Source organism: Meriones unguiculatus, chromosome 3, assembly GCF_030254825.1.
Source record: "Meriones unguiculatus strain TT.TT164.6M chromosome 3, Bangor_MerUng_6.1, whole genome shotgun sequence".
NCBI classification, from domain to species: domain Eukaryota; kingdom Metazoa; phylum Chordata; class Mammalia; order Rodentia; family Muridae; genus Meriones; species Meriones unguiculatus.
The window spans coordinates 14,114,879-14,130,777 of NC_083351.1; the positions used below are offsets into that span (position 1 = coordinate 14,114,879).

Below are 15,899 nucleotides of genomic sequence, written 5' to 3' on the forward strand. Positions count from 1 at the left end.
AAGATCCACTTCCTCTGCATATATTAATGAGACTTACTAAAAAGCAGACATAATCTTGCTGCTCTAATATTTAGATTTCAAGTCACGGAAGAAGTTTTGTTTGTGTGTGGAAAATCTGACTTACATGAAACCCATGTTTTATTAAACTCACAAGGTTATTAAAATACCTCTTTCTTCTTTGAGAGAGCAGCTATTCGTAGGCCTGATCGATTTCAAACTCCCTGCGTAGACCAGGCTGGCCTTCAACTCAACAGACTCACCTGCCTCTACCTCTGTTTCCTTAGTGCACACACAAAGTTAAAATTGGAAAAGCTAAATATGAGAAAGTCTCTGAAATTCTTGTATTTGACAGAAGCCTTAAATTCAAAATGTAGAAAAAACTAAAAACTCAAGGGGGCTAGAGAAATGACTCACCAGTTAAAAGTAGGTGTTTCTTGCTCTTCCAGGAACCAGAGTTCTGTTCCTGGGAGTCAGGTGATTCATAAAACCACCTGAACTCTTCCTCCAGGTGATCTCACACCCTCCTCTGGCTTCCTCAGGTACATATACACACAGAATTAAAATAAAATAAAACCTTTTAAAAGCAGAGGGTGAGTTGGGGGCAGGAGTGCACACACCTGCGATCCCAGCACTCGGGGAGGCAGAGATAGGTAGATCTCGGTGAGCTCAAGGCCAGCCTGGTCTACAAAGACAGTCCAGGATAGGCTACACAGAGAAACCCTGTCTCAAAAATACAAAAAATAAAATATTTTTTTAAAAAAAGTAAAGGGTGACCCACACCTGTATTCCTAGCTCTTAGAAGGCTAAGGAGAGTACCTCAAATTCTAGGCCAGTCTAAGATGCAGGGGAGCATGGGAAAGGGGAAAAGAAAAAAGCTGGTGTGGTATTGATTAAGAATGGCTTGCCTGGGGCTGGCTGGAGAGATGGCTCACAAGTTAAAAGCACTGGCTGTACTTCCAAAGGTCCTGAGTTCAATTCCCAGCAACCACATGGTGACTCATAACCATCTATAATAAGATCTGGAGACCTCTTCTGGTGTGCAGGCACACATGCAGACAGAATATAATAATACAATACAAATAATAAATAATAAATATAGTATTTAACAAAAAAAAAATGGCTGCTTAAAACTGGGCATGGTGGTACACGCCTATAATCCCAGCACTCAGGAGCAGAGGCAGGCGGATCACTATTAGTTCGAGGCCAGCCTGGTCTACAAAGTGAGTCCAGGACAGTCAAGGCTACAAAGAGAAACCCCGTCTTAGAACAAAAAAAGAAAAAGAAAGAAAAACAAAGAATGGCTGCCTGAGGTAGACTTCTTTTGAACTGCTTCTCCAGCACCATGTCAGTCTGTGTGCCGCCATGCTCCCCGCCATGTCAATAATGGACTAAAGTTCTGAAACTATAGGCAAGCTCTAATTCAATGTTTTCCCTTATAAAAGCTGCCATGATTATGGTGTCTCTTCACAGCAACAGAACACTAAGACAACTGGGTAAAAGATACAAACAGATCATTTCTAACAAATGGCCAGTACAACAAGAAATAATGTTCATGTTTATTTGCCACTGGGGAAATGCAAATCAAAACCACGCTGAAAATACACTGCACAGCCAGTGCGAAGACCTGCAGAGAAGTGACAACAAAGACAGACAAACTGCAACACTCACACAGTTACAAGATAACAATGTAGATATCCAGGGAAACTGCCCATTCCTCAAAATGGGAACCAAAGTTACCTCAGGGAACTCAGCAACTGTACTACTGGTATATACCCATGAGAAACCTAAGCAGACTTTTTGGCTATTCATTATTCAATAGCCAAATGGCTCAAACAACCCAAATATTCACCAGCTGGAAAACAGGTAAAGAAGACAGGTGTGCAGAGTATCACTCAGTGACAGCAAAGAGACCAAATAATGGTACATGCTCCAACACAGATAAACTTGGAAAGTATCATACCAAGAGACACATACAAGATAATTCATTTCATTTCTTACAGATATAGAAAGTCCAGAAATGGGCAAATATATATAGACAGAGAATAACAGGTCAAGAAGAACTCAGGAAAACAGGAGGCCTAGTGAGCTGCTTCCTTTGGGAGTGATAAAAATGTTCTAAGACTGCAGTGAGAGGACTAGAGAGATGGCTCAGTGGTTAAGAACATTGTTGCTCCTGCAGAGAACCCAGGTTCTATCCCCAGAACTCACATGGTGGCTTTCAACCCAGTGTCACTCAAGTCCCAGGGGATCTGGAATCTCCTTCTGGCCTCCAGGGGCACTGCATGCACGTGGTGACAGGCAGGCAGGCAGGCAAACACCCACTGACACCTAAGGAAACTTGTTTCCTTGGCTGAGCAACTTTCAGATGATTGGTTGTGAATGCCTCAAGTAGTCTCTAAATGAGTGATTCCAATGGCATGTCCCTTAGACCTTTAAACTGAATATAAGCCCAGTGGGGGTACACACCTTGAATCCTGGCACTCAAGAAACAGAAGCAGGGAGGTCTCTGAGGCTGAGGCCAGATTAATGTATGTAGCAAGTTCCAGGCCAGGGAGGGGTACACACTGTAAAACTGAGGGAGGCAACATGGCAGCTCAGTGGGTAAAGATGCTTGCCATGCAGGCCTGGCCACCAGTTCAATCCTCAGAACCCAGACAAAGGCAGAAGGAAAGGAAACAACCCCTGAAGTTGTCCTTTGGCACACACACAAACATGCACACATAGATCTACACAAGTTTTTTAATAAGAGGAGGTGGTTGGGCAATAGTGACGTCACTGCTATTATTAACACTTGATATTCTTGAAGAATTGGGTACCAACACCTATGTTAGGCAAGTCTCAACTACCTGTTCAGCTTTTTTGGACTCAAAGTCCAGTTCTGGTATTTGCACACAAATGCATATACCTACAAGATACAAACACACACACACACACACACACACCCCAACTATTTTTAAATTGTGGGTTAGGGAGATGGCATCATGATTAAAGGCATGAGGATCAGGGGCATAGGGGAAGAGGGAGGAAGGGTGGGACTGGGAGGAGATGAGGGAGAGGGCCACAGCCGGGAAACAAAGGAATAAATTGTAATAAATAATAAATTTAAAAAATTTTTTAAGCATGAGGATCTGAACTCAAATACCTGGAAGCCACATAAGAAGCAAAAATAGTTACATGCATACAGACACAAAGCCACAAACAGTCACATTCATGTGTGTAACCCCAGTGCTGTGGGGAACAAAGCAAGAGGATTGCTGTGACTTTTCTGTCACCAGCTTAGCTCCAGGTATGAGAGCTTGTCTCAAGAGGATGATGACAAAGCCAGACAGCCAAGATCCTTCTCTGGTTTCCATGTGTGCACAGGTTCACACATATTAACACACGCACTGTAAAAAAAGTTAAGCTGTCTCAAACCCTGGGGATGGCATATGGTGTACTAGTAAACCCTTGCCCAGCAACGCAAGGCCCTGAGTTGATCTCTATCATGGAAGCGTAGAGAGGATCAATATGCTGAACCAGGTGAACCCTAACATACTCATTCCAAGCCGCTCAGACCTAGATCCGTTTCTCAAGCATCCCAGAATCCGGTGCTCCTCACAGTACCCTTAGGACCCAGTATACCCTGTGCTTGTTTCACAGTGGTCCCTACTCTTAATTCACTCCCCTCTGCACCCAGACCCTGACCTCTTTTTCTTTACACTCACCTTTGCATTCAAGTTGTTTGTTTTCTGGTGGTGGTGGTGGTGGTGGTGGTGGTGGTGATGTGATGGTGGTGGTGCTTTTTGAGATGTCTCAGGTAGCCCAAACAGGCTTTCTACTTATTAGGTAGACAAGATTCACTTTGAACTTCTAATCCTCCATGTCTACCTCCCACACAGAGCTTGCAAGTTTGTTTTCTATTTTTAAAAATTATTTATTTGCTGCATGTATATGTACATGCATGTGCACAAGACCAAGAAGTAAAAAGACAGGTGTGGAAGTCAGTTCTTCACCACATGAGATCAACTCAGATGTGGTCTGACAGCAAGTGCCACCTCCCTCTCCAATCTGGCCAGTCCTCAAGTTTCTTCTACACTATTTTCAAGGGCCTAGCAAAAAGACAGGTGGTGCCTCACCCTTTCTTACAAGATTCCATTCTATCCTCAAAGTTCGATTCTCAAGAGTTTAAAGCTGCTGATTAATTTTCTAATTCCACCTAGTGTTACCCCATCATTTCTAACTTCTCTCTGTCCCCACCGCAGTCCTGATTCCCTAACTCACTAGGTCCCTTGAAAGCTTTCCCTCCTCTCAGCAGTAACACTTCCTGAAACCAAGTTATGAAATCAAGGAGAAGCTGGTCATGGTGGCTAGAGGCTGGGACATGATGAGTTTGAAGCCAAAAACCTAAACTACATAATCAAAATCCTATTTCAACAATACCAAAAAAGAGGGTGGGCATAGTGGCATAAGCCTTTTTAATCCCATCTCTTGGGAGGCAGAGACAAGCAGATCTCTGTGAGTTTGAGGCCAGCCTGGTCTACATAGTGAGTGCCAGAATAGCCAGGGTTAAACAGTAAGAACCTGTCTTGAAAAACAAAACATACATAAATAGAAAAATAGATAAAGACAGACAGTACAGAGAAAAAAAAGAAAAAATTTAAACTGTAGATAATCTGGCCTTATTTTCCAAAACGAAAACTAACAGAATTTGAGCCCACTAAAATTCAAATCCATACTAACCTGGGAGCTCAGCTCAGCAGCCAAGCACACATGAGTTAGCTCATTTGTGTGTGTACTGACTGACAGGATATGCAACCCTGAAACAAAAATATTAATAAAACACGGAGCACTAGGAGGGCAAAACCCCTTGGAATCCAGGTGTGGTGGTACACATGGGAATCCCAGCACCTTGCAGAAGCTGACTCTATCCAAACCCAAAAAGCAAAACCCTTCCAAATCTCAATCGTGCATTCATGGAATGGCAGGAAGTGTTTCCAAGCCAAAGTTTAACATCACAGGGCGAAGGTGTTATGAGACCAAGTAAGAAGACACACACATGTATTTTACTTTTACTCCCTTCTCTAATTTTTTAATTTTCTGCTAAAGCAAAGCACAATGACACTGCCTTTCATCCCAGCACTGAGGAAGCAGAGGTAGCAGCTCTCTGTAAGTTCGAGGCCAGCCTGGTCTACACAGTACACTCCTAATGTCATTCCAGTACGACAAAGTCATTTTTTTCATCCGGCTACAGCTGTTGCTCCTGTGGCCTCTGTATGAGAGCCTAGTCCTCATCCCCATTATCTAAACCTCGAAGCCAAGTTTGTAAACTGGGTCAGCACTATTCCATCCCAAAGGAAATCACTCAAGACTCTCAATTTAAACAGGTACCAGTGCAAAACAATTTCAGGACGACCTGAAATGCTGAAAGGGAATTACCGTGCCATGCACATCACCCCTAAAATTAAGTACTATTCTAGGTCCTGGCAAATACATGGTGAAAAGGACAAGTGATACATCTGCCTCTGTAGCACTTAGATTCTAGCAAAAAACACTAACAACCTAAAAGTCGGGAAACAGTGGGCTCAAAAACACACAAAGAAGCTACTAGTTAATAAAGGTCACACAAACTGACAAGTTTCAAAAGCACTTAAAATAGACTGGACTATCTCTGATTTCAGCTGAGGCTACAGGAGAGTAAAATGCTCCTGACTGGCAGCAAGCCAAAGAACTGCAAGTCATTTGAGAATTCCGAAGTCGCATGGGACCCTACGGCATTTCATCCTCGGCAATCTCAGCTGCGCTTCGCACTGCTGAAGCAATCCGCCTGGCTAATGACCAGGAAATCCTTTCTTACTGTATCGTATTAAATACCATCCCTACAGAAAAACAAGCCTCATCACAAGAGTTTATCCTAGAACTCGCTTTCCCGCACACCTCAGAATGAGCTAACTCTACCATGACCCCGAGGAACCTTATTACTGACCACAGCAACCTGCTGTTATTCTCTCAAACCATGCCACAACCAATTTCAGTCTAAAGCATGACGTCACAGGCATTTCAGTCTCTGGCTAAATCTAGCAGAAAGTCCTGACCTAGAGGTTTCTTATATGAGCAAGCTATCTCTCTTTGGCTCCATGTTAACATCCTTGGAAGACCAATAAGCAGCCACAGAAACATGTCACTGTACACCAGACACACAAAGATGTCATTCATTGGTCCACATGAGCCCTGCCCTATGCTTGGAATAGAAAAACACACCTCCAAGTATATCCTCAAAACCCCAAAACCAGAATTCAAGGTCACTGGCCCCTTCACTTCAGAGAAAAGGAAAACAGAAGCTCCAAAGTACTTGACTATTCCAATGTAATACTTCTATTAAACTGGAAAAACCTGGAGACAGACAAGGGAATCAGAAGTTCAAGGTCAACTTCAGCAACACAGAGTTTAGGGCCAGTCTGCCCTACAGGAGACCCTGTCTCAAAATTGGATGAGTAAGAGCAAACACAAACCCTGCCAAATTCAAACCCAGAACTTGTGAATATTATCAAGTTCAATCTTGTATTTTAAGGTTAACAAAATATTTCAAAGTCTAATATCAGAAGGGTAAAGGTCTTTTTTACGATTGCTTTTATTATTTTATGTGTGCTGTGCATGTTTGTGCATGAGAGCACGTAGCGTTTGTGCACAAGAGCACGCAGTGCCTGTGGAGGTCACAAGAGAGCATCAGATCTCCTGGAACTGTGGCTACACAGTGGTGAGGCCCCAGTTGGGCGCTGGGAATGCATCCAGGCTCCAAACAAGAGCAGTCAGTGCAGTCAATACTGAGGCACAGCTCAGGCCCCAAAAGGACAGGGGTCTTCTAGGATAAAATGGGTGCTCAGTGAAGGGGTGGTGAGGCACATACGCTCATACGATCATGTAGAAGAAACTCTGAATCTCTAATAATTACAGTTTTCTTGGTACTTCTTCCTTAGCTCCCCACAACTTGGGAAGAGGCAGACATAAAAGCAAAAGCCAGCTGGTGGGTTAATCCTTACTCATGGTTCTAACTTGCTCAAATGTTAAATCCTTCCAGGAAGCTCTAACTCCTCTGTCCTCAGACCAAGATTCAGGGCAGAGTGGTCACTGAATCTTACCGCAACTGTATCCTGTCTATTTGGCTGTTGGGACCAATCTCTCTGAGGATGAAGGTTATCTCAATCCTAGCCCTAGCATCACTCTGGTACAAAGTAGGTGATATGTAAATGAGTAAATTCATAAGATTAAACTGGAGCCCTCAGAAACAGGCAAAATATAGTCATTCTCTCTATCACATGTACAATACCATTGTCAATTTAAAGAGCCACTCTCAAGATTTACCAGAAATCTCAATATACGAAAGCAACCAGAGGTGGCTGAAACTCAAACCACCGCTCTGTAACCACTTAGGCCACCTAAGGCAGCTAACTAGGCACCTGGGTGCTCGCCCTCTCTATCCCCATTCTACATGGCTCCCTTTTTCCTACCTAGGAGGATTTGCCTTCAAAACTTTGTTTGGTTTGGCGTGGTTTGAGACAGGGTCTTACTGTGCAGCCCTGGCAGTTGGGTCTCCAACTCAGAGACCTGCCTGCCTCTGCCTCACAGCATTCAAGACTTGACACTTTCTTGATGGAATGAATGGCTTAGGAGCAAAGAGATGCTGGCCACCACAGCAACATCAGAATCCCAGCTGCTAGCTATAATGGTGTCCAGCTGGAGGCCTGACTTACTCCTGAACAAGCAGAAACATGAGCTAGATCCATAGAGGGTCTCTATGCGGTTAGGCTCAGTGAGGGGAAGGCAGCTCTGTCTCTAGCAGTATGTGGCTGTGAACTAATTAACACCCCGAAACCATGGTTATGTTCTAGATCACATCATTCTCTCAAACACAGCAGAGCACTGGTTCTGCTCCCAGCCGCACGTGCGGGCTGTACACCAGGCAGACTGAGACCAGTACCCAGCAGAGTGAGACAGTACCGCGGGCTTAGCCTCAGTCTGTTCATTAACACAGGTGACCTTGGAAATGCAACCATCGTCCCTGCATATCAGTTCCCTTGACAGTAAAACAGACAACACCTACCTTATTAGAGGTCTGGAAAAATTAAATGGAACCCTGCATGTATGACTTCCAGAGCAGTAGATACTCAACAATGGATATTATTATCCAAATCTAGTTATCAGAGAGGGGAAAAAAACGGAACATTACGGGCTTCACCCCAGTAATACCAGCTTAAAGTCAATGGAAGAAAAAAAAGAAAAAGAAAAAAAACAGAAACATTGCAAAGACAGAAAGAAAACTTATGACAGAGGAGCCAGAGACACAAGCCCTCTTCTGGTTAACACAGGTCTCTATGTGTTCTGTTCCTGGAAAGAACCTATTCTGTCTCATTTTCTTTATTGGCCACCCTAAATAAGTAAGACAACTCCCCAGAAGTATCAGCAGCTGAGATAAAGAAAAAAAAGAAAAAAACACCCAAAGGGGACCCCCCCCAACACAAACACAGAGACTACTGTGTTCCTAACATCTGGCAAAAAAAAAAAAAAAAAAAAACCACCTCTGTTCTGCTTAAATGGGCACCTAACTCAAGTTCATTTATCCAGAATTTTCTGAAAGGCGGGCATGCAACCTCAATCTAAAGACCTGGGATTTTAATGGGGGACCCAGTAAGGCCCTGAAAAACTTCAGCAGGACAGTTGCTGATCAAAACGTCAGTTATTTGGTTAGCCAGAAAAAGCCACTGTCAAGATCCTCAACAGAGCTGTCTCAACTTCAATGGAGAAGCTGAGCTGAGCACATCTCAAGACAAATATTCCCAAATTCACCAAGTACAAGCTTCCAGGTGGTTTCTGTTATGGAAACTCTCAGCATATTCTCTGTTTCATGTTAGGGTTTTTCTCCTTCCGGGCTCACTATCCCAGAGCCAGGAGCCATCCATTGACTCTTTGCTGTCAATGTGGCCATTTCTCCTTCAACAGCCTCAACAGTCCTGCAGTGCAAAACTGATGACTCCTTAGAAACAGCTTCACATTGATGTTCAAATCCCTCGTTTTCAACACTTCATTTCAACTGACTCTTGAACACAAAGCACAAATGAAGGACACCTGAACAAGCAACACCTTCCAATACATTTTCTAATATACTGTTGAGCTAATTAACCTACAGCATTGCACCACATATCTTTGAGGCAGTGGAGATAAGCAGCGGAAAGAGCCAACTCCAGCTCTGTACCCCAGCCCCAGGACTTCAATGGCCCCAATTTACTGCACAATGGCGCTTGCATCAAACCCAAGTTCCCACATTCCTTCCAATTTAAAAGCGGAATTGCTCTACTTCAATCCATTTCTGACCTCTTCCATTACCACTGATGTGTTTGGAAAAGCCTGTAGCCTATGCTTCCTTTACTATCTAGACAAATGCTTAAGTTTTAGCAACGTAATCTTGCCGGGTGTAAAGGAGGAATTGTGGAATACATCAAGTGTAAAATGTCCGCTGCCATGACATGGGGCAAATACAACTCAAAGCAACATGGTTGGATCCAACATTGCCAAGATGGGTTTAAAATTCTCTCCTCTGAAAAGAGCACCTTAAACACACTCATCTTTACCAACTGTGTCTCCTGTTTTAAAAAACAGATAAAATCTAACTGGAAGCACTAGCCGCTACTTCCAAGTTGTAAGCAGCTTTGAGCTTTTCCGGTCCTTCGACTGAGCAGTGAAGAGAAAAAGCACCCTGGGCTACTCAGCAGCAACTTCACCAGGCACTGTCACATACAACACTGTGACCCCTTTCTTGCTATCCTGTATGTCCAAGAACACATACCATGTGCTTCCTCCGGTTCCACTCCCTAACAGCTTAAAGAGACACGTAATGAGTAACTCACTTGGTCCCAAGACAGAAACCTACAAGCACAGACCATCAAGAAAAACAACCCTAAAATTAGAAAGGAATTTGAACTAAGTATGAAGTGAAGCTAGGTAGACTGAAGCGACCCAATTCTACTCTGAAGCAGGCTGAACAGCCAAACCTCCTTCACAGGCCAGCAGCTACACATGTGGGTCAAAAGCAGCTGGGTTTTCCATGAACACCGAACATGGTCAGCAGGGATCGAGTCACCGAACAAAACCGCACAGGGTCAAAACATTACGAAATCAGCCCACGTATCACAGTGAAAGGTGTGGACTAACAATACTTAAAGAACACAGGACACCTGACAGAAAACAAACAACAACCTGAGGTGACCCAGGAAGGGAAGTGTTTTTCCCTTCTCAAAGTAATCAATACAGACACAAATCAAACTAGACAGAAATGATCTGCAGCCCTCACCCCCGGAACTCACTAGCTAGACACCACTACTGACTCCTAAAAGCCAAATACAGGGTGAAACAAAAGCAAAAACCACACAGCGTAGTGGATATGCAATAATCATTTGACTTTTTCACAAATACAAGGGATGTGGGGAGGAGGGGCGAATGATGAAATGTTATTCTCAGATAGGTACCAACACCTTGCTTGCCAGGTGGTCGTGTGGTGCACACCTTCTAAATCCCAGCATTCAGGGAGCCAGAGGCAGGCAAATCTCTGAGTGTGAGGCCAACCTGGTCTACAGTACAAGTTTCAAGACAGGCAGAAACCCTGTCTCAAAACCCCAAAACAAAACAAAACAACAACAACAAAAACCACACCTTGCTGACGTTCCATGGGAGCCATGAATTCGACGTTTTAGTCTGACTAAAACACCTGGTCACTAAAATTTTTCAATCAAAGCGCCCCAACTCTTCTCTATCATTAGACACATTCAAAACTAAGACGACTGGGGGGGGGTGTCCTCATACCCTACAGACATTACTAACGACCTTTAAAAAAAAAATGTATGCATACAGTCTTGGAAGACTTCTGGGGGTGCTGGGTAATGTGAGTTAACTTCCTCTTCCTTTAAAAAGGTCAAAGACAGGGAAGAGTCCAGTGTAACATTTCCTCCTTAGCTGGTTCCACCACAAACCACAACTCTAATTGATTTAAGAAAAAAAACAAAATAAAAACAAAAAAACATTAAGCCAGGGAGAGTGCTTTTGGTACACTTGCACTATAGACTGACGACCCAACTTACCTCGGGAACGAGCTGATTCGTTTCGAACAGGAAATTTACCAATAAAGTTCACTATGTATTCTAAATAATAATTAGGGAGGCCACCAAGCCCGGCTGAAGGCAGGGCCTGCCAACAGTCGGAAAAGCCTTGCCTGCAGGGCTGGTCCCGGGCACCAACAAATTCTGCCCAATAAAGGGGAGGGGGCAGCAGGGGCAGGGTTCCCCCGGATCCACAAGAGCTGCAGAGGCATGGCCCACTGGAGCTAGTGTTCACGATACCGCAGAGGGTCCCGGGGTTCCCAGCAATGCTGTCACCGGTGCACCCCGAAAGCTCGGGCCAAGCCCCGAGCAGAGCGGCTGCCCGTCCCTTCTTCCCTTGCTGGGCTGTGACGGCCAAGCAAGGAGGCTCCCACCAAGGGTCGCTCTGGACCGCTGGAAGGTGAAAAGGATACTGTTGGGGCGCCGGGGTCTGGAGGGCCCTGATGTTCGGGTGAGGAGGGGCCGCCGCTGCCGCTGCCGCTGCCGCCGCTGCTGCCGCCGCCGCCGCCGCTGCCGCTGCCGCCGCCGCCGCCGGGTGAGGAGGCGGTACCGCCGCCGCCGCCGCCGCCGCTCCGGTGCCGGGTCCGGTTCCTGCTGCAGCCGCTGAGCCTGATTTCAGAGCCGGTTTCTGCGGTAAACTCATGGCAAAGCGAAGCCACCAACCCCCCCAGAGCGGGACCGGGCGCGCCGGGGTGCAGGGGCCGGGGGCAGCGGAGGGGCGGGATGGGGGCAGACCCGGGGAGGCGGCGGGAGCGGGGGGCCGGGGGGAGGCTGGGAGGAGGAGGAGGAGGGGGCCGGGACCGGTCACACACGCCCTCCGCCGCCGCCGCCTCCGCCGCCGCCGCCGCCGGCAGCAGCAGCCGCCCCGCGGGCCAGCACCACCGGCTGCCGGTCTCCGTGACAACGCGACCCCGGGGAGGGGGGGGCCGGACCCGGCGGGGGCAGGAGGCGGAGAGACCGGACCTTTCACGGCAATATCCTCATGGGCCGGCGGCGGGGGGTCTCTGTCCCCCTCCCCGGGGGAAGCGGCGCCCTTCTCGGTAGCGGGGCTCGGGCGATGCGGACGGATTTTCTTCACTCAACGAGCAGAGCATCCAACATGGCGCTGCGGCCGCCTCCAGCAGTCCGGCAGGACGGCCGCTCGGAGCTTTTCGGCCCTTTTCGGAAAGGCTCGGCAAGCCGAGGTTGGAAAGCTCCTTCGGCTCTTTCCGGAGACTGCGAGCGGCCGGGCTTCTTCGGGAGCGCTCGGGGGCGTCTTCGGACGCTGTTCGGGAGAGCCGCTGGAGCTCACTTTCTTTCTCGGGAAAGATCGCTGATGCCGGGCCGCTGAAGCTCTCCGCGACACGGAGCCGGGTGGAGGGAGAGACCAAAGGAGAGGTGTGTAGGGAGGGAGCCCTCCCCTGCGGCCCAGCCTCGAAGAACAATAGTAACGGCACCCGAGGCCGCGGTCCGCTGAGACCTGCCAGCTGAGAGGCAGCGGAGCGAGAAACTGAGTCGCTGTGGAGGGAACCGCGAAGCCAGAGCACAAACAGACTGATAGGAACCCGCCCGCCTAGGGACTTATTAACAGAACAGATGCCACTCGCCGGCCCTTGACGTCGCAAGTCACGGGCATTATGTCGACACGTCGTCCTCAGATGCCCAAAGTGCGAAATGGAATTAGGAGCCCCATTTGCAGAGGAAGCCTAGAGAAGAGAAGTGACTGCCCCAAGGTCACCCAGTTGGGAAAGGGCGGAGCGAATTCAGAATCTGGATTCCACCTTCTCTGCGATAAACCTCCTCGCCTTCTCGGATGCAAAATGACCTGCTTTACCAGAAACTTTGACCCAGGGCTCCGCAGGGTGGATGTCTTCCCAAGGCCTTCCCCAAGACTGGAGGAGCTTTGGCTACACCCTGTGGTGGGGTTCCCCATCGCCCCTTGCTTCGACGACACTTGTTGATAACCACCTCCATTCACGCTTTGCACACCACACCTGCACCCCTCAATAGGAGCGTTGTCCCCAGCACACAATAATAATGAACTGAAAGGGAGTCACAGGCATCTCCGAACTGTGCGGATGTACAGGGCCGCATTAGCTCAGAAAACAACTGAAATTTCTGAGGCTCAAAAGTGACCAGAGACTTTGCCGAGGTCACGTGGCCAACGTGGACAGATCAGTGTCCTGGATCTCTGACATGAGCACCCAAATTCAGTCTTCAGAATTCACTCAAGGAAAGTCTGGCGTGATGACGTGTGCACCTACATAGGTGTGTGTGTGTGTGTGTGTGTGTGTGTGTGTGTGTGTAATCCCAGCACTGAGGAGGTGGTGACCAGCAGGTCCCTGAGGCTCATCTGTCTGATGAATTCCAGGCCAGTGAGAGACCCTGTCTCAAAAATAAAAATGTGAACAGCACCTGAGGAACAACACCGGAGGCTGTCCCCTGGCCTCCACACACAGGAAAACACACAAGTTTAGTATTCTGACTACATTGCAGGGGATTGAAGTGTGTATGGGGTTTGTTTGCTTGTTTGTTTTTTCGAGAGAAGATCTTAAGTAGCTCAGGCTAGCCTCAACTCCCTACTTGCCCGAGGATAACCTTGAACTTCTGATCCTTTTCAAGAACCTTCAAGTCCTGGGATGACCAGCTCACCACCACGCCCTGCTTGGGGAGTTGTTTTGTTTTGTCTTGTTTTCGTTGTTGTTTGTTTGCTTGCTTGCTTGTTCAGCCCCAGATGCCCCCTGTAGGATAAAGTGATTCTAGATGGCAGGCCCACCACCACCTCCAGCTGCCTGGGCCTCCAAGGTTCCCATTGTTGACAGGAAAGCCTGCTCCCATCTCCTCCACTTCCTACTGCAACCACTCTTACTGTGCTGTACTCCACCATATGAATTTGCCACACCAGGTTACTTAAATGTCGATTTTCCACTCCTCTTCAGACTTGACTAACTCCAGAGAAAAATCCAAGGGGTCCTTCCATTCCCCAGATTCTCATTTCAAGTTCTGAGATCTTGGGCCTTTTTCTTCCCCCTTCAAGACAGGGTTTCTCTATGTAGCCTTGACTGTCCTAGACTTGCTTTCTAGACCAGGCTGGCCTCTAACTCAAAGAGATCTGCCTGCCTCAGCCTCCTGAGTGCTGGGATTACAGGCCTGTGCCACTGAGCCTGGGAATCTCAGGCTTCTTTATCCCAATCAAAACCTGTTCCCAGCAAAAAGATTTGACTCCTTAGTTTTACACTAGGCTGATAACAGATTGATAATTGCCTAATTGTTATTCTTTTCTGAGCCAGCTTCCCTTTTATCTTAATAATAGCTACAAGCATTATGCAATTAGGATGTGCCTGGTCTTTGCTAAGCATTTTGTGAGAATTATCACTCTCAAACAGGATAGATCCTGGGCAAAATAATGTTAAATTCTAGATAAGATTCTGACCTCAGGCAATCAAGCAGGGGAAGCTCAGAGAGAAAAGTTGCAGAGATAGGGCTCTCTCCTTTCATCCCAAAGCGTGACCCTCGGGGCTAGGGCTGTAGTTCAGTGGTAGAACAACTGTCCCTGGATCATCATGTCTTACAAAGCTAAGCCTGCAGCCATGGTGGAGTGCTTGTGGAACACTTGTATTGTGTGTACAGTCTGACCCTTCACAACACCCCCACAATCCTACAGAGCAGCAAGTACTATGTGTAGACATTTTTCATAGGTTAACTCATTCCCCTGACAACACTAAAAGGCACATTACACCTCATTCGTCACCGAAATTGACACTCAAGGACTTGAAAAGGTAATTTGTATGACTTCTAAGTAAAAGTGCTAGCCGACACCTCGCCTTCAGCATAGCAACCCTCTCATCACAGACAGACACTGGCAAGACAATCTGATTTGGGGGCTGAAGAGAGGGCTCATGGGTTATGAACACAGGCTGCTCTCCCAGATTATCCAGGTTCAGTTCCCAGTCCACACATCAGCTCATGCCCCTTTGTAATTCCAGTTCCAGAGCATGTGATACCTCTCTCCTGGCCTCGATGGGTACCAGGCACATACATGCACAGACACATACCTGGTAAAAGCATCTATACACACAAAAATATTTAAAAATCTGATTTCTTCACCTTGTCCACTAAGAACTTCCTGTTATGGCCATCAAAATAGCTTAATAGGTGAATGCTCCTGCTGTCAGGCCTGGTGATGTAAGACTCCCCAGACCCACGTGTGGAATGAAGTTGATAGAAAACAGAAGCCTGGTTTATGAAGGATCTTGGACTTAGGCAAAATCTTGAAGGCATTTGAGGGTGGGGAAGGATTCATGGAAGGCTCTTATTTTCATGAAAGTGTGTGTGTATGGGGGGGCTACCTGTGCATGAGTGCTGGTGCCCACGGAGATCAGAAGATACCAAATCCCCTGCTGCTAGGGTTAACAGGATTTTGTGAAGCCACCTGGCATTACTGCAGGGAATAGAACTCAGGTCTTCTGCAGGAGCTGTACACACTCCCAACCACTGAGCCATCTCTCCAGCCCCTAGAGAAAGTTCTTAATCTCCTAGGTTTTCCTCCACTGTGGAACAGACTCCACCTCCTGGAGTGTGGGGATAAACACACACCACTTACCCAGAGATCCCTTGGTACACAATAATTTTTTGCTGCACTTTACCCATTATGATTCATTTATGCGGAGACATTTCATTGTCCTTTAAAAATCCCTCTGATGTGGCTAGCACTCAAATGGGCTATGAAATTTGAATGACTTGATAATTGTGAATTGCCAGAGGATTTTATGTTACCCCACAGGAATCTCGACCAAC

General features: G+C 46.9%; 1 protein-coding gene across 19 annotated transcripts in view; it reads right to left on the minus strand.

Annotated features, from left to right (window-relative positions):
- The window catches only part of Eif4g3 (eukaryotic translation initiation factor 4 gamma 3), a 221,114-nt gene extending 209,027 nt beyond the window's left edge, over positions 1-12,087 (minus strand). For 18 of the 19 annotated variants that reach the window (XM_060379250.1, XM_060379249.1, XM_060379248.1 and 15 more), the window contains exon 1: positions 11,537-12,087. In XM_060379250.1, coding sequence (XP_060235233.1) covers positions 11,537-11,766 — 230 coding nt within the window. In that variant the 5' untranslated portion in view covers positions 11,767-12,087. The remainder of the gene's footprint in view (positions 1-11,536) is intronic. The other variant, XM_021630794.2, reaches the window with a different exon arrangement.
- Between the last annotated feature and the right edge of the window lie 3,812 nt (positions 12,088-15,899).